Source organism: Carcharodon carcharias, chromosome 12, assembly GCF_017639515.1.
Source record: "Carcharodon carcharias isolate sCarCar2 chromosome 12, sCarCar2.pri, whole genome shotgun sequence".
NCBI lineage: Eukaryota > Metazoa > Chordata > Chondrichthyes > Lamniformes > Lamnidae > Carcharodon > Carcharodon carcharias.
Window position 1 is genome coordinate 41,575,207 of NC_054478.1, and position 25,939 is coordinate 41,601,145.

Sequence of the window (25,939 nt, forward strand, 5' to 3'; positions counted from 1 at the left end):
TTTCATAATTTGACCTTATTTCTTTCTGTTCCCTGAGCTGTGCTAAGGAAAATGCGATTCAATTATTTTAGTGACATTCTTCACCTAATATGCTGAATCAGTGTTCTTAAAGTAATTAATCATGAAATGCCACATATTTTCAAAGAGGTGATTACTGTAAGTGGAAGACATTTGTATGGAGCTGCAGGGATTCTGTGCCTGATACCTGCTCTGACCAGCATGTAAATGCAAGAAGCTTTGGCATGAACCAATTCTGCCTCTCTCATTTCATTTGGATTCCGCAATCTAATGCACTGCAAATGCCAGGTTTTTATGAAATGCTAATAAGTCTCAGTTGAACAAATTTAACAAATACGTAAATAGGGAGAGAAGGTAAGATGGAGGGTATTTGGTATTTATTCTTCAATCTTTGAGATAGCCTAGTCTCTCCCACACAGGAAGCACCTACCAATCCAAAGAAACTAACAGCAGCAATCGGCCTCAAATTAATCATCATGATGTCACTGTCTAGACCACTTCACACAAGAAGCAGAGGCCTTAAAGCGACAATCCAAGTTAAACAGTTTCACTTTAACAGCTAAACAGTGTCACCAAGCTGCAGAAGCCAGACAATGAATGAGCAATGCCATGGGAGGTCAGTTGGCTCACCAGTTTGATTTTTAAAATGTGTAAAAGGTTACCTGATGCGATAGTTCCTGCTTCTTCCAATAGCGCTCTATGCCAAACTAGTTTTGGTCAAACAGAACCTCAGAAAAAAAAATGAATAAACCAAGGCCCAAATGTAATTCCATTCCACAAAAAGGCCTTTGTGTGAACCATTCTAGATGGACTTACTTTGTAATGTGTAAAAATCTGGTCTACAATATCATTGGCTATTGCAGTTTATAATATTCCCAGTCTAAGTCTGGTGTCCCCCATAAAGCCAACAACAAAGAATGTGATGAGTACCCCTGTTGTAAATCTTTCTGGCATTGTCAAATCTGCAGAATATCCCTGCTTTTTAATGTTCAAAAGATATTAATGAAATACCCTTGGAAATGCTGCCAAAGCATAAAAACCAGTTCAATTCAAATATCTTCCACATGAATGATTGATATGCGAATGTATGTATTAACTTTCAAATATATTGGCCCCAATATTAATGGGAGGTGGAGGGGTGCCCACAGCCACGTAAACCAGAAATGCTGAGAAGGTGGAGGTCCTGCTTAATCTAATGGCCAGACTGCTAACGTATTTTTCACTCCATTTCCTGATTGGCAACCAGCCAGGTGGAGATGCTGGTTGGGTGTCCAGAGGGAAAGCCCATGGTACAAGGCAGCAACTGCTGGTGCCAGTCCCTGGCAACTGAGATGATTAGGCGTTGGTGGTGGCCTGGAGGATTGTGGGGGTAAGGGGAAGATTGCAGGGGCAAGACGGGGACTGCGGGGGTTAAGAGGGGGATTGCAGGGTGGAAGCCGGAAGAGAGAGCAGCAGAAAATGTGTTTGAGGGATTGTGGGGAAGCAATTCTTTTCCTCCTCTCCCACAAGCCTTGCTGAAAAAGTCCTGAACTGCTGGATTTGACATTTAGCAGCCAGGAACTGGAAAATTCAGCCAACATCCAATAATTTCAAATGGCTGCCAAAAGCTGAGAACTGGGAGTTTTGTTAACATATTATAACGATTGACCCATCTCCCCAGTCCAGCTTACTCAGCCTCTCCAAACATACCACAGTTAAACCAGAAGTTGGAGTATTCAGTAGGGGCTGGGAATGCATTTCACACTTCTAATAATGTTGATGCTCTGATGCTGTGCCACCCTGAAGGGGGTGGGGATAAGAAAAGTCTCCTTCCCCCATTAATTCTAATAATTTATAAAGTTCTTAAAAAAAAGTAAGCAAAACAAATTGCGCCATATGTTCTGCAAAACATCTCTAATTTTTACCTTCAGTCCATTAACTACATCCTTAAAAGAAGGTTCCTATTAATAGAAAAATAGAAATAGTTCTTAATTCACAATAGACTGAACGTGAGTATAAAATTGTTTTTAAACACTTTCATTAATGTTTTTATTTGAAAGCTTCGGCTTCCCTCAAAATTCTGTGTTTGGATTTTCTCGTTAAATTCAGTACAAACCAATTTCTGATTTGAATCCTAAAACAGGCATTAGGCCTCTTATTGATATATTCAAAGAGAACAATGCCTGGCTTAAACAACTGCCAGGGATACCTCTGCAATACTTGAATCAACATTGGACATGTTTCCAATGCTATTTAAGTGTAGGGGTTTGGCCCCCTAATTTTCCACTCAAAAAATAGGTGCAATAAGATCTAATTTCACCCCCTCCTCACTTTATATTGTTGATGTGTTTCATTTATAGGAGAGTTTCCTTAGGATGCCAAAAGTCATAAACAGTGAATCATAAAATTTCAGAAATTGCAGCTCAGCATGAGATCATTCAGCCCATCGTACTTGTGCCAGTGCTTGTACTTCAACTAGAGTTATCTACTTCAATCCCATTTCCTTGCCTTTGCATATATCCATTTATAATTCTTTGTCTTTTAAGAGTAATCAATCCCCTTCTAAATTATGTTATACTTCCTGGCACAATAGCCACTATAGCAAGGAATGTCATGTTTAAATGCTCCACTATGAGAAAAGAAATGCCTTTGAACTTTTTGCTTCATATTCCCTGTGATAATCCTTAATTATTGTCCCCTGGTTGCTGAATTGACAATCAGCAGAAATAATCTTTCACTACTTATTCTCTCAATACATTTTGTAAGACGTACTTTGGGGAGTGATTTTTACACAAATGCATCGTCAAAGGCCTCAGAGAATACTCTTTTAACACATCCATTTTAATTTTATTAGGCAAGCTTGATAGGATTCTCTGGAATTGCTAAACAGCTATTGATCTGGGAATGTATCACCATGTTCAAAATAGTTTCAAATAAACCTAAGTACGGAGTTAGCTTGAAAACTTGCCTCATTTCAGCTAATACAAATGAAAGTGAATGCATAGATTTAAACAATTTAAGTTGCTTCTAAAGCAGTTAGGAATAGATTTAAAACTCATGTGCAATTTGGCTGTGGTGAGACTGAAAGCCATAAAAGGGACTGTAGTTTTGGGAAATCCATTTTTTTCTTTAAATGTACCAAAAATTGCAAGAATGTTTTCTTAATTGAGAATTATATTCTCAGGAATTACATATTTCTAAGCCATGCTTCTTGAAAATACATTGGAAGGATATTAGCTATGAAGAAAAAAACATCAAAAATGTGTTTTATTGAAACCAAGGTTCTGGATCCAGTTGGTTTAACTTAAGGCCTATACAACCTAAACATCAATGCAACTGGTAGATGAAAAAACATTAATGAGAGCTCTCCTGAGAAGTATCACTTCATTTAACATTATTCCAGATCATTTTGTTTTACTAAATGATCAATAATTATATTAGATTTCATGATCAAAATTCAATACCTCTGATATCAAAAATTACTTATATTTAAAGTAACTTCAGGTTAATATTACACATGATGTAGAAAGAAAGACAAAACCAATGTTTTATAACTAATGAAGTACTTTTTGAAGTGCAAACTGTGTTGTAATGTAGGAAATGCAGCAGCTAATTTGCGCATAGCAAGATTGCACGAACAACAATGTGAAAACGACCATATAAGCTATTTTTAATGGTTTTGGTTCAAAGATAAATATTAGCCAAGTCACTGGGGAAAATTTCCCAAGCCTTTTTCAAAATAGTGCAATGGGATCTTTTATGTCGATTTGAGAGGGCAGACAACTCGGGTTAACATTTCATCCAAATGATTACATCTCTGACGGTGCAGCACATCGTCAGTACTGGCACTGGAGAGTCAGCTTGGGGTATGTGCTCAAGTCTCTGCAGTGGGAAATGATTTGATTTATTTTGTTTCTAGCCTGTTGGCAATAAATTTATGTCTCAATTAAATTCAGAATCGTCAGAAAAAGTCTTTACGTCAAAAATCCTTGGAAGCGTCACTAACATTTTCAAAATGTTAAGGGCAGAATTGTCCCAGGTTTGCACAAAGTATGGTAGTGGGCGGGAAAATGGATGTTTTACCCACTGGCTGCAATGGCAGCTTTTCGTGCTGTATCATCCCATTCCCGGCATGCCCCACTTCATTATTACACCCAGTCACTGGCAGGACAGCATCTGATTTGCCACCCCGTCTTGGTAATCCGGGCACCATATTTAAAGGGGGCACCTGCACAGAGCTAATACTCTCTAAAGGAATCGGAAGCTACTGCAAAGTCATGGCTGCCAAAGGAAGGAAAAATTCTGCCCCCAAATTTGGCGACACCTCTCAGGTGCTTACTGGATGCTGTGGACGCCCACCGTGAAGTCTTCTACCACCAGTCGGGGTGAAGGCCAGTGAGCAAGGTCACCAACTGGGCATTGGAGGCAGTGGCAGTGGTGGTCAGTGCCACCGCCCTGTAAAAGAGGAAAACCACCCGGTGCCGAAAGAGGATGAATGAATTCCTCTCATTCCGCTGGCATAAATCACTCTTCTCATCACTCTCAACTTGCACACTCACAAACCCATCACACATCCACAGGGATCTCACTCATTGCTAGTTCAAGGGACACCACCATTCACCCTCTCACACACGCCTTCATCTGCCCTGCAGATCGTGTCCTCATCCCATCCATGGCACCATACACCAACCACATGTGCCAGGCATCCTTGTTATCTGGGCTGGCAGGCGTCCAGCTTACACTCTCTCTATCTGTGTTCATGCAGGACAAGCTGGCACACAACAAAAGGGAGAGGTTGCAGACTGGTGGAGGAATGCCCGACATCAAGCTCCTCACAGACTTTGAAAACAGAGCCATCCAGCTGGCTGGCGATGATCTGGACCGTTCCTGTGCTGCGGTGAGGACAGCAGTGCTCAACCAAGTGAGGATCCAGCAGAGCAACCTCCATCAGGCAACCAGGCTGTGAGTCAGTTCCCCTGTTCTGCAGTCCCCTGCCAGGCACTAATTACCTCTCCTTGCTTCCACAGGCACATCTGGGACTCAAGCTCTGAAGGAGGCTCGGAAGGAGAATCTGATGACACCTTCATTGAAGACCTGTAACAGCGCTCACCCACACAATCCACCAGCACAGAGACACACACCTTGGTGCGACATAGTTCTAGGGGGTCACAATCTGTGAGCATATTGCACTTTCTGATCCACATCAGGTGGAGGCAGGGACTTCCCATACCCCCGGCTGTTGGAGGACTGCTGGAGGCCAGAAATCTGCTGAGTCAGATGACGAGCCTCTGGACTCGGTCATACCTCAGTTGTTGGAGCTGCAAGGTAAAGCTCGGGAACATCAGGAAGAGTATCTGCTGCACTTCTCAGATTACAAGGCATGATGGAGGAGTCCATCTGCCTTCAGTCTGAGGTGATCGCGCCGGCATGCCAATGCACCGAGGTCAACACTGGCAGGATGGCGGTTGCCATGGAGACCTTGGTTCAGGATCTCAGTCCTGCACTGCTGCACGGGCTGATCTCCATCGCTGACGCCGTATTTGGCCTCCAACAGTTCAACACGAGAGGGGTGCGGGGCAGCTCGATCTCACTCCAGCTTCTCTTTCTCCTCAAGGAGTCAGCCAAAAGCCCTCGGGGAACCATAGGGAGGAGTAGCAACAGGTGCACACCCTAGGGCCATCCACCCAGGTGACTCCAGCCCATCTGAATCCCCTCTTCCTGTAACCTCAGCAGCTCCAGCTCCACAGCCTGAGGAGGGTGCCACTGCCACACAGCAGGACTCCGGAAGCAAGCCAAGGCTGGACAGGTCTCAGCCCTTTAGAGGACATCCATCAAGGTCATCAAAGACAGGGCATAGCAGTCAGCAGGCTGCCTCCACCTCTGCTGTGGATGTTGGGGGAGCACCAAAACGTAGCAGCAGGGTTAGGAAGGTTAAGAAAATGTAGTTGCACAGCCTGGGCACAAGTGTTAATCACTTGTGCTTAATGTTTACTATTGTCAATAAACTCCCAAGAATGTCTCCTTGCCTATGGCTCCTTGTTCTGATGAAGAGTGTCTGTGTCACTCAGATGTGAAACCTTGGTTCCTGAACAAAATAAAGGCAGGTGTCTCAGTCCAGGGCTTCTTCCCTGTGCAGTGTGTAACATTCAGACCAAAGTGATGGTCCAGCTTCACTCTCACTGGACACATTACTGATGCCTGCACCTCACGGTGCTTATCATTGCTTCCAGAATGTTGTGGGCAGGTGTCCAGAGCTCTGTCATTCTCTCTGTGTGCTCTCAGCACCTTTAAGGTGAGGCTGGCCCCCATCTCTTCAGCATCTGTGATCGGTGATGCTGTGCTTCTGAAGGGGTCAGGTGCTGAAAGCTGCCAAAGGATCAGGTGCATTTAAAGTTTCACTGCCGCATCTCTATGTTATGACCCTGATCACAGATCACAAGTGAGCTGCCCTCCACCAGACAGGAGTCAGGCATTCACAGAGGCAATGTGAAGATCTATGGAGTGTCCTCACTGCATGTCGTCATCATCCTCCTGGAATCCAGCGACCATTAGGGCCTCCACTGCATCTCCATGACATGAGCCTGAGCCTGAGCACTGAGGGGATGTGCACTGCCATCAGCCACACAAGAGTCAAACGTTCACAGACGCAAGATGAGGATGTCAGGACTGTCATCACTGCATCTCATCATTATCCTGCCGAATCTTGCAGCTATGAGGGCCTCTCGAGCACATCTGCCTCGTGTGGCTAGCGTGATGGCCTCATCATTGGCATCCTCGCCTTCGAGGACCTGCTCCTCATCATCATCCCCTTCGATGTCCTCTCAATCAGAGGATACGTGTAGCTTATCCATGTGTTCCTCAATCAGGCTTTCCCCTGTTGATGCGCCATGTTGTGAAGTGTGCAGAAGGCGACGATGTTGTGCGACACCCTCAAGGGACTGTATTGCAGTGCTCCACCGGACCTGACGAGGCACCGGAACCTCATTTCCAAAATACCTATAGTTTTCTCCATCATTGTCTGGGCCGCAGCATAAGCCTTGTTATACTGTCACTCTGTTGCAGTTTGAAGCCGCCAGATGGGTGTCATCAGCCACATCCTCTGTGGGTAGCCCTTTTCCCTGAGGAGCCGGCCCTGCAGCCTCTGTGGACCACGGAGGATGTCAGGGATCTGAAACCTGCTAAGGATTGTAGGAGTTATGGACCATCCCTGGGAATTGTGCGCAGACCTGTTGGGTATGTTTGTGATGGGTGCACACTAGCTGAATATTCAGCGAGTGGAAGCAGTTTGCGGTTGACATAATTGACTTCTTGTTGCCACGGAGATCTAAGCACCACGTGAGTGCAGTCGATGGTACCCTGCACCTGTGGGAAATCTGAGACCTGCACAAATCTCAGGACTCTTGCTTCCTGCCTTTCCTGATCCCAGTCAAAATGCATTAAGTTCTGTGCCTTCGCGAAGATAGCATCGGTGAACTCATAGATGCATTTATGCTTGGAGGCTTGTGAGATCCCATGCAGGTCACCTGTGGAGACCTGGAAGGAGCCATTGGCATAAAAATTGAACGCTGTGGTCAATTTCAAGGCCACTGGCAATGGATGCCCTCCATGTCCCCGTGGTACCAAATCCTGCAGCAGCTGGCATATGTGACTGACCAGTTCCTTTGACATGCGCAGTCTTTGGCAACACTGATTCTCAGTCATCTGCAGGAATGATAGGCGCCGTCTATAGATCCTGGGTCTATACACGATGGCTTACTATGGATCTTCAGCTGCTTGTGCACCAGGCCCTTTCATCTTGAGGGGAGGGTGCTCCTCCCTTTGCCAAGCCAGGTGCCTGTGCAGCTCTCTTCTTCTGGCCTCTGTAAGCCATGAGGCATACTACTAAATCACCAGGCTCCATGATCCTGATGTTCTCCTGCTGGGGTATCAAAGAGAGGGATACGTGGGTTAGCATGGGTGTACTAAGAACCTCTCTTGGTTAAGTCTGAAAGCCCCTCCATGCATGCAGTGAAGTGCTGGCCACCAGTTCGATGGCCAGTGTGCTTACTGGATGTCCGAAACCCCACCCACCACCGCTCTGCTCCACTTGACTGATTGGCGGCAGCTTTGCTGATTGGATTGCATGCTGCGCTCTCAGCTCAAGCACAGGCATTCTCCTAACCTGTGCTGCAAGGTTGCACTGTTAGCTAGAACCATAATGGATACTGGTCTACACCTTAATAAGGACATTACAAGGGGCTGTGAGCGCCTCCAACAGTGACTGCGCCATGGCCACCTTTCGCGGGGGCATTCTACAACTTGCCCAGTCGGCCAATTGCTCTGCTGTCCCCTAAAACACACATTAATTTGCAGTCTGTGCCTGAAGGGTGGAAAGTTCTGGAGCATTTGGTGGCACTTTCATGCTTTTGCATTGCTTCAATGGGCAGAAAAGCTTCAGAGGCCTGACTGCTGTAGCTGAATGATCTCAGCTGCGGACGAATGCTCACTTTTGACAAGTGACTTTTCTAAATGCGCAGCCGCTCCCCCTCAACCACCTCCCACCACAACCTCCCCACCCCCCGGGCACCTACTTGAGTATTTCCTTCATTCTGTCTGTGCTGCCTTGGCCATCACCACCGAGCCCCTTCCCCCGGGCACGTGCTTCAGTATTTCCTTCAGTCCGTCTGTGCTGCCTTGCCCACCCTCCCCCCACCACCAGGTCTGACATGCCCTGCACTGGAGCCCTTGCCCTAGCAATGTATTGAAAGTCAGCAGCTTTCCTGTTCCCCCTACGAACACGCAGCACCTCTTCCTTGATGTCCTATGGGTGATGCTCGCGAGTGGTACACAAGGTTGTGTGCACTCACCTTGGAGTCCCCCTCAAAGTTCAGGTTGCCATTTAAAGGCAGTCATGAAGCATGCCGTTCTGAAGTCATGTTGACGTGGGTGGTAAATTTGACTTGGGAGGATGATTCTGGTGAGCAGGGCTTATAATTAGATGGAGAAGTATTAAAATGATGTTCCCGATGTGCAGCAGCGAGAAGCATGGCCTGCTATTGACGGGTGGAGCAGACAATCGCAAACTGGTTTCACGACAGCGTAAAACCGATTTTTGGCCTTCTCGACATTTTGATTTCATTAAGTTTTTATCACAGCACAGAAAAGAATACTACTTAGCAGGGCATTTACTGGATGTCTATTCAAATTTATAAAAATCACCTTCCCCCTTGACTTCAGAACCAAATAACCCATCCCTACCTGCTTCTGGCATTATCGTACAGATCATCAAAATTATTTTCATCAGTAATCACATCATCATTGGCCATGTCATTCCACAAATAACCATCTTCTGCTATCAAGTGCATTGGCTATCCCACATTTCTTCAAATGATTGATGACAATCTCTACTCTGATTTCATTCCAGACTTCTACAACCCATTCATATAGGGTTGCTGATGTCATAGCCTGTAGGCTGCCTCCCTCGGTGAATGTATTCTCTGATCATCCAACCATTCTACTTTAATCTCATGCTATCCTTGAAGGGCTTGTATACAGAGACATCAAATGGTTGAACAAGACTAGTTAGACCACCAGGAATCACTGCAATATCACTGTTTTGCAATCAAACTTCAGCAACAACATCATCCGTAATTTGTTATCCAAACATATCCCAGATGTGAAGATTTTTAAGTATTCCTCTTGGTCGGAAACTCTAAATGTTCCCCAGCTGTATTTTCAAGCCACCTCCATTAATATATCCTTTATTGTGCATGTGGATGACTACTCCTTTTGGGAATTGCTGTTTTGGGAGAGTTTTTCTCTTGAATATCACGATTGGCTTAAGCTTTGTCCTGTCAGACATACATGACAGTACAACTGTGAATCTACTCTTTTCATGGCCAGTTGCCTTCACTAACACTGTTTTCTCTCCAACTTTGTTCACTGTTTGACTGGCTGGCAAATTCATCGGAATCTCATCCATGTTCCCAATTCAAGTCAATCTGATCCATTCTTTTGTTGATGTCTGATTATAAACCATTGAAATGTGATAAGCCTGTCATCAAGTGCTGCTGGGGGATGCTGTAAATCTTGTGGCAGGATAATTCTCTTCATAAACCTGGTACACCCTCCAGAGCTGGCTTTGAAATCTACAATGCCTAATTTTCTTGCGTGTTTCAGGATGAAAATTTGGATAGACCCTCGAGAAACTGAATTCATTCTAGCGATTTTCATTGACACATTTTGCAACTTCATTTTCCAACTGTGACCACATGCTAGGCTTTCCTCTGTTTGCATATTTATTCTTAGGCATTTGCCTAAGCTGTGTAGAGAGATTCCTCCTATCTCTAATGTTCTTTTCTGATATCTTGATTTCCCTGGCTGTTGAACAGTTATTTTTCTGCTTTGCAACCTCAAGGTCTCAAAGTTTGATACTGTGGTGCCATATTAGGCGGGGGTGGGGGTGGGGGGGGTGGGGTGGGGAGGGGTGGGGGTTGGGGGTGGGGGGGGTGGGGTGGGGGGTGGCGGTGTTGATGCAGGGTGCACCAGTGAGGTGGTGGCATTGCCATCATATGTTAACATGTGCAGACATGAAGAGCTGAACAGCCACCATCAATGATGTGCTATTCTATGACTCTATCAATGAATAGATTTGCACGATGGTGTGTTTGATTTCAGCGGCAAGCTGTAAGTACAAAGAGCTTGGATTTTTTGGCTAAAAGTTGGGGGTCAACTTACACATGAAATATGTGAAATATTAATGATTTTTTAGCCAAAGGTCAGGGGTGGACCTTTAGATGAGATCGACCATTGCTTGAGTATATATGGTAAATCTATTTTGAAGGCATATTGGACTCATTCCTCATAGCGTCAAACCAAACTGGTGCTGAAGTGACCCCAATAAGCATTAGACTACTTATTTTTGCAACTTCCGCCTGTAAGGTGTAAGTCAGGAGTGTGATGGAAAACTTGCTGCTTTCCCGGATGAGTGCAACTCCAAAAACACTCAAGACAAAGCAGCCTGCTTGATGGACACCCCATTGATCACCTTAAGCGTTCATTCCCTGCAGAAGCAGTGCACAGTGGCAGCAGTGTGTACTATCTACTAGATTCGCTGCAGTAACTTGCTAAGGCTCCTCTGACAGCAGCTTCTAAACCCATGACCCCTACCAACTAGAAGGACAAGGGCAGCAGATGCATAACAACATCACCACCAGCAAAATTCCCTCCAAGTCACATACTACTCTGACATGGAACTATATTGCCTTCTTAATCTCTGGGTCAAAATCCTGGAACTATCTCACTGTTTATATACCTATACCACATGGACTGCCATAGTCAAAGAAGGTGGCTTACTACCATCTTCTCAAGGGCAATTAGGTGACGCCCCTACCCTAAGGATGAGTAAAAAAAAAGCTAGTACTAGTTGTAGTGTAAATGCACCTCAACTGTGACTTTAAATGAACAATTTAATTTACATATATTACACACAAATGAAAAAGATGCAAGGTCACCTTAGATGACTCTGGTGTGCTGTGTTCAAATCAAAACAGTAGTTATAATTGGAACAGACTTCTATTAGGAATTTAAATTAATATACAGTACTTTATATTATTCCTAGTTGACTTGAACCTAAACAGAGTGGTCTACACAGATGTAATTGGGTTTCTAGAAAGAAGAAAGAACATACATTTATATAACATCTTACACAACCTCAGGTTGTCCCAAAACACTTGACAGCCAATTATGTATGTTGTTTAGAGTGTAACCACTTTTGTAATGTAGGAAAACATGGCCACCAATTTGTACACTGCAAGATCCCAAAACAGCAGTGATGTTGCTTGAAGGATATAAATTGGATGTGTCAGGGACATCTCTCCTCTTCTTTTGTGAACAGTGCATTGGAATTTTTACGTATGCTTGGGAAGGATGATGGGGCTCAGTTAATACCACAGACGGCATATCCAGCAGTGCAGCACTTCATCAGCATGGCACTGGAATATCAGCCTAGATTATGTGTTCAAATCCCTGGAGTGGCACTTGAACCAACAAACTTCCAACTCAGATGTGTGCTACAACAAAGCCAGAGCCGACAGTTCACTATATCAATCCTTTCTTTAACACTGCATGAACCTTTCTCAGACCATTGCTTCTCATTGCTACAAATCTTCTCCAGCACAAATAAAATCATATGATTCATACAACTACTTAAAGCTGAAGTAATAATGAGACTAACATTATTGCACTTTCATGATTATAAGCAGAAAGGAAACAAAGTGCAGCAACAGAAGACACCTACATCTGAGTATGAAAGTTTCCATACTTATCTATCATAAAAGCATTCTATTCAAGATGTAAAAGAATGCAGGAGATCCAGTTAAACCCTGGGCAGTTTTGAAATATATCTGAAATTATCCTGCAACCAATACGTGAGAAACGCAATTTTGGAGAGGCCTCATACTGCTCTACTTTAATCTGCTCAGGTTTCAGGTCAATACTATCAATATGAAAATGGCAGTGTAACTTAATTTAAAAGGCCTACTGCTAAATATGAATACTCCTAAGTTTTGAAACATTCGCTCCTTGAATCTTTATAGAATCATATAACACAGAAGGATACCATTTGGCCCACTGTGTCTGTGCTGGCTTTTTGAAAGAACTATCCAATTAGTTCTACTTCCTTGGTCTTTCCTCATAGACCTATAATTTTTTTCCTTCTCAAAGATATATCCAATTCTCTTTGGAAAATCATTTTTGAATCTTTTTCCACCAGACTTTCATGAAGTGCATTCCAGGTTATATCAACTTGCCACATAAAACTCATTCTCATTCTGCTCCTGGATTCTTTTTCAATTATCTTAAACCTGTGACTTTTGGTAACTTTACAATTTTACAAAATCTTTACAGCAAAAAGGCAGGGAAATCAATGCAAAAGGTCCACGCTGCTGTTTATGCTCCATTCAAACCTCCTCCTACCCCTTTCCACCTAACTCCATCAAGATATCCCTCTATTCATTTTCCTCTCATATGCTCATCTAGCTTTCCCTTGAATGCCACCTTGCAATTTACTCTAACTTCTCCCAGTGGTCACAAGTTCCATATTCTAATCAATCTCCGAGTAAAGAAGTTCCTCCTGAATTTCTTTTTGGGTTTCTTAGTGAGGACTTTGTTTTTATTGGTCTTACTAAACCAAATCACTACTTTTACAGATCTGTGTATCAATGGTCCCAGATCCTTCTGTCCTCTATCCTATTATGATACTTATTTTCTAAGGAGTATGTGGCTGCCATGATGCAATTAATGTATATAATGTTATTGGAATTTTTTTTTTAAAAAAGAGGTTTAGTCTGTGGGTGTGTCTGTGTGTGTGTTAATTGGATTAAAACCAGCTAGTCTGGGTGCTCTGATGTAGTAGTTTTGAGATGTAAACACAGAGGTAGATGGCATTTGCATTGTCTTGAACAAAACATTCAAAGACTGGGGGTGAAATCCTGCACCTAGCTAGGACACATCAATCAATGTTTATATTACTAATAAAAATAGTACCATGAGAGGGGCTTTATTGTTAGAAGAGGTGGAGTTCCAAGGGCCTGATGATACAATGAGAATTTACATTCAAAGAGAAGTGCCGGGTATAACAGAAAGCAGTATTTGTGTGTGGGGGCAGAGGCATGTAACATCACAGCTGCTGTAAGCCTACAACTGTCTGCCAAAGAACCAAAGTGAAAGAAACCTCATTTTGAATTTGTAAGGTGCAAGTGCTTTACCTGGTACCTGCTTGGAGTCTATGGGGTGTTGTTGCCTTAGTGGAGATTAATTTGGGAATTTGTTAAAAGTTATGACAGTGTATATGTTTGTAGCCATGTGTATATGTTTAACTTATGCATATTAATAAATTTCTCATGTAGTTTGCTATAAAAACCTCTGAATTTAGAGCTGCATCTCAAACATACCACTTGAAAATATAGGTTATGACAGTTGTTTAAAGTTTCCCTCTGGGATTTTAAATAACAGCCTTTACCAACTGCTGTGTCATCACAGTGGTCTCCTTATTCTTCCCACCAAAATGTATTGCCTCACACTTATCTACATTGAAGCCCATTTGCTCACATCTAATCTGCAAGTTTATTAATGTGTTTCAATGTTTTGTCGCATTTTTCCTCTATATTAACTGCACCCTAGTTTCACCTAATTTGCTCTATCAAAATATTTTTGCTTCATTGTATATCTAGTCTTAAATCAAAGTGACTTAATTTAAATTTTTAACACTTAACTCGTACTTCACTTTGTTACTTATAGAAATCTTCAGGTGTCACCTCATCAAATGTATTTAAATTCTTAAATTAAACTTTTGATTGGTGACAAAACCCTGCATTTGTTGGTCTACAATGTCACTAATCACATATCAAATTACAATCTTTTTGCTTGAAATTAATGTTTTAAGCAATTTAATATTTAAGGGAAACAACTGGTTAGAACTAAATTAAGCTAAATACAAGAATAGCAAAAATATTTTAAGTAAACATTTTGGGGAGTTGGTGCCATAGTGGTGCTATCACTGGACTAGTAATCCAAAGGCCCAGGCTAATGGTCTGGAGATATGGGCTCCAATCCCACCATGGCAGCTGGTGGAATTTAAATTCAATTAATAAATCTGGAATTAAAAGCTAGTCTCAGTAACAGTGATCATGAACCCATTGTTGATTATTGTAAAAACCCATCTGGTTCACTAATATCCTAAAGGGGAGGAAATCTGTCATATTTACCTGGTCTGGCCTATATGTGACTCCAGAACCACAACAATGTGGTTGATTCTTAACCACCCTCTGAAATTACCTTGCAAGCCACAGAGTTCAAGGGCAATTAGGGATGGCCTTGCCCATGACATCCACTTCCCAGAGGATAAAGTAACTATAATTGACTATTTGTTAGCAGATTTCCAGTGATGTAGCTTCTCTGTAGTTTGAGTCTAGATAGGCATTTACATGTTTGGCTACAAAGTCATGTTTAATGTGACATGTCCATTAAAGGTCATTGCAATACAGTGGAGAGCTGCACTGCCAGAGGTATTCAGTAAAACTAGGTCTCATCTGTCTACTCAGGCAGGTCCACAGGTTTCGGTCCCTCTCAACAAATCTGACACATTGCATTTTGGGAGGGAGAGGTCAAACATTTCTTCTGCTTGCCCTCAGTCCACAGGCAGTTTGGTGGGGTGGGGGAATGTATATAACAGGGAACAATGTGTTCTGAGGTTTGTGAAATGCCTTGAGACATTTTACTACAAGAAAGGTACCATATAAATGGAGGTTGTTATTGGTGTTTTACACAGGAATTTTACCCAAAATGTCCAATAGGTTCAGCTGGGCCTCCAGGTGCTGAGAACAGGTTTTGGGTGCATTGTAAACTTAAACTGGTTTCTGAAACTGCTTGGTCGATGGCACTTAAAGACCATAACATGCTTATTGATATTCTGAAAAACTGCCTGACTTCTTTGCCTTAACTCTAGTTAGAACATCTTGGATTCTTTGTGGTTCTGTAGGGCTTTTTGTTGCACCATTACAGATGCAGGATGGCCAAACACAATTAGAAAAATAGTCCCATCCTTGGAATTTGGCAGGATAGTGATAGTCAGAACTTCCACACTGCAGCATTTCTGTCCTTGGTGTTCTTCCTTAGAAACTTTAGATAACATCAGTTTCATAGAAGGTTTACCAAAATTACTATTAGACCAACTTCTGTAAAATGTCTTTATGGGATGCTTTTAAAGTTTGTCATGCTGCCTCTTCAACTCACTTTTCAATTAATTTGCTTCAACAAGTTTCATTTTTTCCCTAACAAAACAGCAGATCCTCGTTGCTCATGATAATTTATCTAATACACTTTTTGTAGTGACATATTATTTGACTTCCCCATAGCATTATACCATATAACGTTCAACACATTACACAGGAAATAGGGCAGTGTTTACACCTTGAAGGCACTTACTATTTTATCATAAGGGGACAGATTTCAGGATAGATACCTGTTGCTGAGGTGAAGAAATGTTTAAGGTAACATATTCATTTAAGGCCATAATGTCTACTGGGATCAGAGCCGAAATCCAATCTCTCCCATTCAATTGCTGTAGAGGAGTATTGTTAACAGGGTCATTCTGAAATAAATTGAAGACTACTTGTCACTGCATAGAGATGTTTATCTGTAAAATTGTTTAAATATGGCACAATCCTCATTGGTAGTTCCATATCTGTTCAGTTATGGTTCATGGATGTTTGATGATACTTGAGCCAATTAGCTGCATAAAATGCTTTACCTCTGCAATTTTTGAGATGTGACAATGCAACATAATAACATAGGGACAACTTCTCTTCCCCTCCCCATTCAGCATTCTGAAAGGACTGTTCTAACTGCAACACTCTGGACTATTCTTCAGTCACCCGCAATGTCCCTTTCCCCAGCACGTTCCTGCGCAAGTACAAGAGACACAATGCCTGCCCTTTTACCTCCTCCTACTGTCTGACATCCCAAATATTCCTTCCAGGTGAAACAGCAATTTACTTGTATCTCATTTAACTGAGTATACTACGTTCATTGCTCACAATGCAGTCTTCTGTGCATTTGGGAGACCAAAAACAGACAGGGCGATCACTTTGCGGAACACCACATTCAGTCTGAAAGGGTGATCCCAAACTTTTGGCAATCTGTCGTTTATTTCTCTGCCCCACTTCAACTCTGACCTCCCTGTCCTTGACCTCCTGTACACTTCCAATGACATAAGTTCAATGAACTGCACCTAACCGTTCACTTTGGCACTTTACAGTCTTCTGGATTCAACAATGAGTTCAACAATTTCAGACCATAATCTCTGTCCCCATTTTCTTTTGGAAAGAAGGCTTTTGGTGATAATTCTGCTTTTCCATTTTCTTCTCTGGACTCATTCTTAGTTTCTTATGTGTCTTATTAACATCTCCTTTTCCCTTCTGCCATCACCCCTTTTGTCTTTTAATCTCTCCTGCCTTCCACCCCATCATTGGCCTTCCATTTTGTTCTTTTCCTGCTGCCCCTTTTCCCTATTCCTGTATTTATTTAAAACCTTAACATCTCTAAATTTTCCAGTTCAGACAAAAGGGCATCAACCTGAAACATTAACTCATCATAGATGCTGCCAGACCTGTTGAGTATTTTCAGCATTTTCTGTTTAATTTCAGAATTCCAGCATCCAGTATATTGCTTTTGTACTATCACCAAGAATTAGTTTGGAACAGTACAACCCCACAATTCAGAACACAAGACAGTCAATTATTTTTCATTTTGAGAATCGTGATATCCTCAATTAAAATGAAAACATGCTTAATATTGATAATTTGTTTCCAAAATTCTGGGCATAGACTTTTATGAACATGCTAATGCATCTGCAGTACATCTTTGTCTCAGTGGAACTTCAAGATTTGTGTTATTTGTCATACTGCAGAGACCCTACACTTAATGAGTCAATAAAGACTACACAACAACTTCCTTTTCCTTTGGATATTCTTATTTACCTTCATGTCTCGCATTCCCAGAAAGAGCCTTGGTGGTTTCCAAGTCTTCTCTTTTGTAATCGTGTTAATGTAGAATTTACGATCTGTACTTTCATCCACATGAACCTCCCAAATGTCCATTAACTGGATGGGAGGTTGATTAGGATTTGGAGGCTCCAGTCTCACTTGTTCTGTTTCTTCACTAAGGATTAAAATTAGGCTTTTGGTTTGGCAGCAGGTTTCAGCTGGTCAGACCTATAAATAAAACAGATGGCAGCACCTTTCAGTTGCTTTGAATAAACCCACACACAAGTCTACCTTCATGGTTTCCTGTTTGCTACCCAACATCAGTGAATTAAATCAGTTAAAATTATTTACCAGACAATGTGTTTGATTAATTCAGATTAATTAACTGTATTAATTATTGCTTGCACTTTGGCTTAATATCTTGCATAGTCATTTTTTAATTTATTCTACAGCACTAGTTATAGATATGGTTTATCTTCAAGACAAATGAAATAAACATGTTTATTATATCACCTTTGTCCCCCTTTTTATACTATGCTCCAGTGTTTATCCCTCGTCTCCTGAAAGCATTAGCTCTTACCAGGTTGCCATTCTCTGAGTGCTACCTGCTTTCTGTTCCTTTTCAAAGTGACCCATTTTTTTAATGTTTGAGGCTATCCATGTATTAGCAACTATTCAATTGCTCTTCCTTACAAGCAATGATTTGTTTACTGGGCAGGGCATAATCTCACCGAATGTTACCAAGAGTCTTTGAACTGGCAGATATTAGACACAGTTTTCACAGATTGAAGCAAATATTATTCATTCATTTGCACCAGTTTAGATTTATACACTGCATTTAACCTAGTAAAACTTCTTAAGGCATTTAACAAGAGCAGCATCAATGAAAACATGCATAACATTTTTTTTGACATTGAGCCACAGAAGGAGAAACATGTCAAAGGACTGTACAAGAGGAGGAAGTGGTGATGATAGATCTGGAGAAAGAGGACGGAAGTGGAGAGGCTGTGACCATTGAAACCATAGACATGGTGAAAATTAGGGTTTTGAGGATGTAACAAGGTTGAGGGAATGTGCAGAGAATTCCAAATGGCAGCAACATGGTGATTGAAGGAGCAGCCACCAATAGTGGTATAGAAGGAATGAACAGTGAGGAGGAGTGCACTGTTGGAAGTGCAGAAGGCCTGTATAGGGATGTATGGGCGGGATTTTCCAGCCTGCCCACTGACGGGATTGTCTGGTCCCGTCAAAAGCCAATGGAATTTTGACTGGGCCGCCGAATCTCCCGTGGTGGGTCCCACCCCCGACGGGGCAGAAAATCCTGGCCTACATCTCAGTATTCCTGTTTACTTTTTAAATTGAACATTTCAAACAAGCCATGCATACAATTATTCCAAAGGGACTGTTCATTCCATGACATCTTGGTCCACTCCTCAATCGCCCGCCAACACCCTTCCATACAAGCAGAGGAGATACCCCTATACCTCTTCTCTCTTTACCATCCAAGATCCCAAACAATCAATCCTGGTGAAACAAGTTAGGTGTATTTCTTTTAATTTGGCATACCACATTTGCTGCTCAAAATGCAGTCTGCACAACACTGGGGCTGGGGAGACCATATGCAGATTGGGTGACTATTTTGTGGAATACCTCAATTTAATCGACTAGCATGACCCTGAGCTTCTGATTGCCTGTATTTTAATTCTTCACCTTGCTCTCACTGTGACTTCTCTTGTCCTTGGCTTCTGCAGTCTTCCAATGAAACTCAATATATATTCAGGAACAGTACTGCATCTCTCAGTTAGGCAGTTAGAGCCTTCCACACTCAACACTGAGTTCAGGGGGTTTAAACTAGATTGGCAGGGAGATGGGAACCTGAGGGCTAATTCAGAGCAGGGAATGGGGAATGGAGAATTAGTGAGTACCTCTGAAAGACAGAAGCAGCACAGGTTAAAAAGTATACAGCACAGGAATTTGGCCATTTTAGAAGGTATATATGTAAATGCAAGGAACATATTAAATAAAGTCAATGAGCTGAGGGCACAGATAGACATATGGCAGCATGATACCATCGCTACAACGGAAACTTAGCTTAAGGAGGGATAAAGATGGCAGCTCAACATCCCTGGATATAGAGTTTTCAGGCAGGATAGGGAGGGGGATAAAAATGTTGGGGGTTTAGCATTATTGGTTAAATAATCAATGACAGCTGTGAGGGGGGATGATATACTAAATGAAACATCAAATGAGGCCATATGGGTTGAGCTCAGAAATAAAAAAGGGGCAGCCAAACTGCTAGGAGTGTACTATAAACCCACAAATAGTGGAAAGAAATTAGAAAAGCAAACATGTAGACAGATTTCTGAGTGAAAAAAACAATAGGGCAGTAATCACTGGGGAATTTAGCTACCCTAATATCAATCGGGATACGAACAGTGTGGAGGGCACCGAGGGCACAAAATTCTTGAAATGCTTTCAAGATAAATTTTTTAGCCAGCAATTAACAAGCCCAATGAGAGGGGGCGCAATTCTAAATCAGGAAATGAAGCTGAGCAAGTGGATGAAGTGGCAGTGGGTGATCATTTTAGAGAAAGCGACCATAATATAGTTAGATTTCACATCATTATGGAAAAGGACAAAGATGGAACAGGAGTAAAAGTTTTAAATTGGGGGAAGACAAATTTTATAAAGCTGAGAGGTGATCTGGCAAGAGTGGACTGTATACAGCTATTAGAAGGAAAAACTGGGTCAAATCAGTGGGAGGCATTCAAAGGTGAGATTCTACGGGCACAGTGTAGACATGTCCCTACAAAGAAAAAGGGTGTTACTGCCAAATCTAGAGCCCCCTGGTTATCCAGAAGCATACAGGCCAAGATGAAGCAGAGAAAGAAAGCTTATGACAGTCACAAAAGATTTAATACTGTAGAAAGCCTAGAGGAGTGCAGGAAGCACAGGGATGAAGTAAAAATTGGAAATTAGGAAAGCAAAGAGAGGATACAAAAAATATTGACAGGTAAAATCAAAGAAAAAGCAAAAATATTTTACCAGTACATTAAGAGCAAGAGAATAACTTAGGAATGGATAGGGCCTATCAGAGATGTACATGGTAACTTGTGCATTGTTGCTAAAGATTTGGGCAGGTTTCTCAATGAGTACTTTGTCTCTGTCTTCACTGAGATGGTTGATGCAGATATTATAATTAAAGAGGAGGAGTGTGAAATATTAGATACAATAAGCACAGTGAGAGACTAAGTCCTGGAGGAACTGGCATTCTTGAGGTGGATAAACCGCGAGGGCCAGATGGATTGTATCCAGCCTGTTGAAGGAAGTCAGGGAGGCAATAACAGATGCACTGAGGACCATTTTCCAATTTTCACTAGATACAGGCAAGGACCCAAAGGATTGGGGATCTGCAACTGTTATATCATTATTTTAAAAAGGTGCAAGGGATAGGCCAGAAAATTATTGACCGGTCAGCCTGACTTAGGTAGTGGGCAAATTGTTGGAAACAATTCTGAGAGACAGGATAAACTGTCACTTAGAAAAGCACAGATTGATCAGGGATAGTCAGCATGATTTTGTTGGGGGAAGATTGTGTCTTACTAGTTTAATAGAATTTCTTGAGGAAGTAATAAGGAGGATTGATGAGGGCAGTGCAGTGGATGTTGTCCATATGGATTTCAGTAAGATATGTGACAAGGTCCCACATGACAGACTAGTCAGGAAAGTGAGATATCATGGCATACAGGGGAAGATGGCAGGTTGAATCCAAAATTGGCTCAGTGACAGGAAACAAAGGGTAATAGTCAATGGATGTTTCTCCAGTGCTGTTCCACAGGGCTTAGTGTTGGGGCCCTTGCTGTTTGTTGTAAATATTAATGATTTAGACTTAAATGTGGGAGACATGATTGGGAAAATTGCAGATGACACAAAAATTGGCTGCATAGTTGATAGTGAAGAGGATAGCTGTTGACTCCAGAATGAGATCAATGATTTGGTTGAATGGGCGGAGAAGTGGCAAATGGAATTCAATCTGGAAAAGTGTGCGATGATGCATTTGAGGAGGGCAAACAAAGCAAGGGAATATTCAATAAATGGGAAGTTACTGAGAGGTATTAAAGAAGCGAGAGACCTTGGAGTGCATGTCCACAGGTCCTTGAAGGTGGCAGGACAGGTGAACAAGGTAGTATAAAAAATCAAGTGGAATGCTTTCCTTTATTGGGAGAAGTATTGAATACAAAAGCAGGGATGTAATGATGGAACTGTATAAAAAAGCTGGTGAGGCCATTTTGTGTACAGTTTTGGTCATCACATTACAGGAAGGACATAATTGCTCTGGAGAGAGTACAGCGGGGATTTACAAGAATATTGCCAGGGCTTGAAAATTGCAACTATGAGGTGAGATTGGATAGGCTAGGGTTGTTTTCCTTAGAACAGAGGTTAAGGGGTAATCTAATTGTGGTGTACAAAATTATGAGGGGCCTAGATAGGGTAGACAGGTAGATTTATTTCCCCTAGCTGAAGGGTCAGTTATCAGGGGCCATAGATGTAAGGTGATTGGTAGAAGGATTAGAGGGCACATAAGGAAAAACTTCACCCAGAGGGTTGTGGGCATCTGGAATTAATTGCCTATATCACTGGTTGAGGCGGAAACTCTCAACGCATTTAAAAGGTACCTGGATCTGCATCTGAAGTGTTGTAACCTGCAAGGCTACAGACCAGGTGCTGGAAAGTGGGATTAAAATGAGTGAATAGTTTCTTTTTTTTATCTCTTATTGGCCGGCGCAGACACAATGGGGTGAATGGACTTTTATGCACCATAACTTTTCTATGGCTCTTTTGTTCTAACAATTTCAGACCAAAATGTCTCTCCCATTTTGTTTCTTTGTGCTTTACAGGTTTTGGTTTTACTCTCGTTTTACTCTTATTTTTGCTCTCAAGTGGCAGCTGTTCATCATTCTGCCATTCACGCCTCCTCTAGGCACATATCTTGTTTATTTACTTGTCCATTACCATACCTTTGGAGGTTTTTGGCCCCTTTTGTCATTTAATCTCTCTTGTCTTCCACCCTACCACAGACCTACTCTTTGTCCTTTTTCCACAGTACCCAGGACACTTGCTTAAAACCTAATGGGCCAAATCTTACAATCAGAGTTGGGACTGGTGAAGGCTAGGCTTCCGATCCACGATGCAGAAGTACTCCCTCAGCACAGGAATCCACATGGAGAGAAAAGGGAATCAGCACAGAAGACGTTACCTGCCTTAAAGTAAGTTTAAATGTCCAGTGTGAATTTTTGTGACCGGGTGATGGTGAATGTTAGTGAATGGGTGAATGAGTGAGTGGATGAATGATTGAATGGATAGGGTAGTCAGGTGGGTAGGTGGATGAGGTAAGTAGGTGAGTGGGTCGAGTGGGTGAGGTAAGTGGGTGAGGAAAATGGACAAGTAGCTAGGTAGGTAGTAGGTGGGTGAGATGGTATGTGGGTAGGGTGTTAAGGTGGTAAGTGGGTAGGGTGCAGGTGGGTGAAGTTGGCAGGGTGGCTGGTAGTAGGGTGGTGGGGACGAGTTGGGGGCTTGGGGGGTAGTGGAGGGGTATCAGTGTGCGCGATTGGTGGGGGTGAATCAGTTGTATAGTTACCCAAGAGTTAGACTCGAATTTTTCTGTCCAACGTTTCCTTGGTAACTATTGAGGTAGGTACCGCAGAACACAGTTGGAGTCTTATTCGGAGGGCCCCAGGAAGCAGGGGAATTGCCCATTGGAAGTTTAAACTTCTCAAGTGATTCTCATGGAGTCAACACGTCGGGACTTCTGTGGCGTCCCAACACACATCTTGGGTCGTGTGTCTGGCCTCTGACGATCTGGAGACCCAAAGGCCCAGGCCAGCATATTTTTAACATGTTCCAGTTCTGATGAAATGTCATTGATTTGAAATGTTAACTCTGTTTGTCACTGCATAGCTGCTGCCTGACCTGAATATTTCCAGCATTTTCTGCTTTTATTTTATGCATGCAATTAGCAATGCTGCACATGAATGTATACATTCTGCTGGATGGATTTCGCATTATATATTCATAAGGAAATTACATCTCTATCTGTAGAGATGCAATCACAATTAACAGATTTCCATCAATAAATTAAACAATCCACTTTGATTCTTGGATTCTGTCCTTGAATTAAAAATGCTTTGAGCAATTCTAAATTGCTTAGAATGTAATTTACCTGATTTTTTAAAAAAGAAAGCTAATAATTGCCATTATTTAAAAATGTAAGATATACACACAAGAGTTATGGTTGGGGTCCACTGATGCAAAATATTTTAATTTCATTCCCATTCATTTTTTGGCACTAACTTAATATTTTAGGAGAGGTAATTGGACAGTGCACATGATTCCCATAGGTTCTTCTTTGAAGCAATTGACCCAAGATTACTAGTTACGGAATTTATATTTTCAATCCAATAATATTCAGCAGGCATGATTCACTGTCGGCATATCTTAATTTTAATTCTCAAATTGGAAATCATTGCAATATTGTTGCCTCAATAATATCATCTGGCTTATTATTAAGGAAGTAACAATTCATAGAAGACATTGTTGGGTGGTTTTCACTTTATGGCTTGGTCACATGAGTGAGCATCAGGAATAGAGAAGGTGGAAGTAGGGAATCAGTAGAGTCAATGATTTTTCTTTTCCATTTTATTTGGCCTTTATGTTCATGGAACTGCTCAGTTGTTGATTCTTCACCGCTTCACATGTATGAGGCTCTCCAACCCATCCAACACCTTTGATTCATTCATTCCTTCTCCTGTATCCAGGTCCTTCTGCAAGACCAGAACCTTTAGAAGGGGGAGAGTCAAGTCAGCCCTACTCACCTGCACTGCAATCCTCACGGGTGTTAGCATATACTATCTCTGAGAGCAGCACCCCTGGGTGAGAATAGTTGTGATAGAGACATCTGCACAGGGGAACTCCACACTACACATCTGCAGTCACTGGAAATGATGGAAAAGGCAGCAGAGGAAAGAGGTGGCTGGGGGGAGAGCCTGAGCCCAAGCATTTCTGAAGGAGGAGTAGGTAAAGATCTCAATGCCCCTGTCTTTGTGGGAAAGACTTTGGAACTGCAGCAATTGCATTAGAAAACCTGCCAAGGAACTGCCACACGATGACTGAGGGCATGACAGTCTTCCCCTAGCATTCTGGTGCAAGGAATGAGTTATCTGCAGTCCACCTTGGAGCATATACTGTCTTCTATGAAAGCTACTGTGAGGCCTGCAATTCAAATGCCTTTGCCACCACCAGTGGAAGCATTGAGCAAAAGACAAAGTTCTGCCATTGAAGCTTTGATCTCTACTTTCTCCTCCAACCTAGAAAGGCTGTGCAATTGCATTGACAGATTGACCTCCAGGAGTCTGCTCTCATCCAGATCATTGCAGGGATTGCAAATGCTTTACAGCCCCATGGGATTGATACTAGTGGTGCAGAGGAAACAGATGCTGTGTCTCTCAGGAAGGCAGTGCGTCTGCACCCTTTTCACACACAGGTGCCATGAAGTTACCTTGGCCTGATGGCCCTGACAATGACCAAAATGTGCAGTCAGTCCCTCTCAGGGCCATGCTGCTGGATGTCACCCAAAACAAATATCCCCAATGTTATCTCACCAATAGCAACCTTTCACCAGTCATTTTTAGATACCAGATCAGCAGAGGGTGAGGTTGCTCACGGGTTATGCTGCAGGAGACTTCAGTGTGGTGGCTTATGGAAAAAGCTGATGGGTTTGCACAACAAAATGCTTGGTGCATTGGCAGCCCTGGCAGAAAACCTGCCATCAGTATCAAGAAGCATGAAGGAGTGCAGCATGAGCTTGGCACAGGGTTTTGCCCAGAGCTTGGAGCCCATCCTTTTCAGTGTGGAAGTCATGGTCAGCTCCACAAAAACACTTAAAGACCCATCTCTGATGCAGGCTAATGTCTCAGCTTCCAATGTAGCACAAGCAGGAACCACTTAATATCTGGGTGCCACAGTGGAAGCTCTCAAGTCATGCAAAGTCAGCTTGTTACCTTGGAAGCTCAGACTGATCTCATGCAAGCTCATCTCGGTGTCATGCAGGCTCACATGTTGCCATCATGGCTGCTGACTCCAGTGTACAAAAGGACTTGCTGGGTATCACAGCATTCCAGCAACATATCTTCCAAAATACTGCTTGGATAATTGGGGTAACACCCCAAAGAGTAGCTGTGGAACATAAACCTGCAATTGGCCTCTCACCACTGCCATTCCACGTGTCCTTGATGTCGCCTGTCAGCCAGCCAGCACAGGTTGCTGGCACCCATGTCGAGGTGGTACATAAGAACATAAGAAACAGGAGCAGGAGTATGGCCCATCAAGACTGCTCCGTCATTCAATACAATCTTGGCTGATCT

At 42.5% G+C, this 25,939-nt stretch overlaps 1 protein-coding gene across 2 annotated transcripts in view; it reads right to left on the reverse strand.

Moving 5' to 3' along the window:
• Positions 1-25,939, reverse strand: part of arhgap15 (Rho GTPase activating protein 15) — a 781,647-nt gene that overhangs the window by 711,657 nt on the left and 44,051 nt on the right. The window contains exon 1 of one of the 2 annotated variants that reach the window (XM_041201315.1): positions 17,514-17,742. The exons of the other annotated variant lie outside the window; for it this stretch is intronic. Coding sequence (XP_041057249.1) covers positions 17,514-17,633 — 120 coding nt within the window. The 5' untranslated portion in view covers positions 17,634-17,742. Of the gene's footprint in view, positions 1-17,513; positions 17,743-25,939 lie in introns of those variants that run through there. 2 annotated transcript variants of the gene reach the window in all.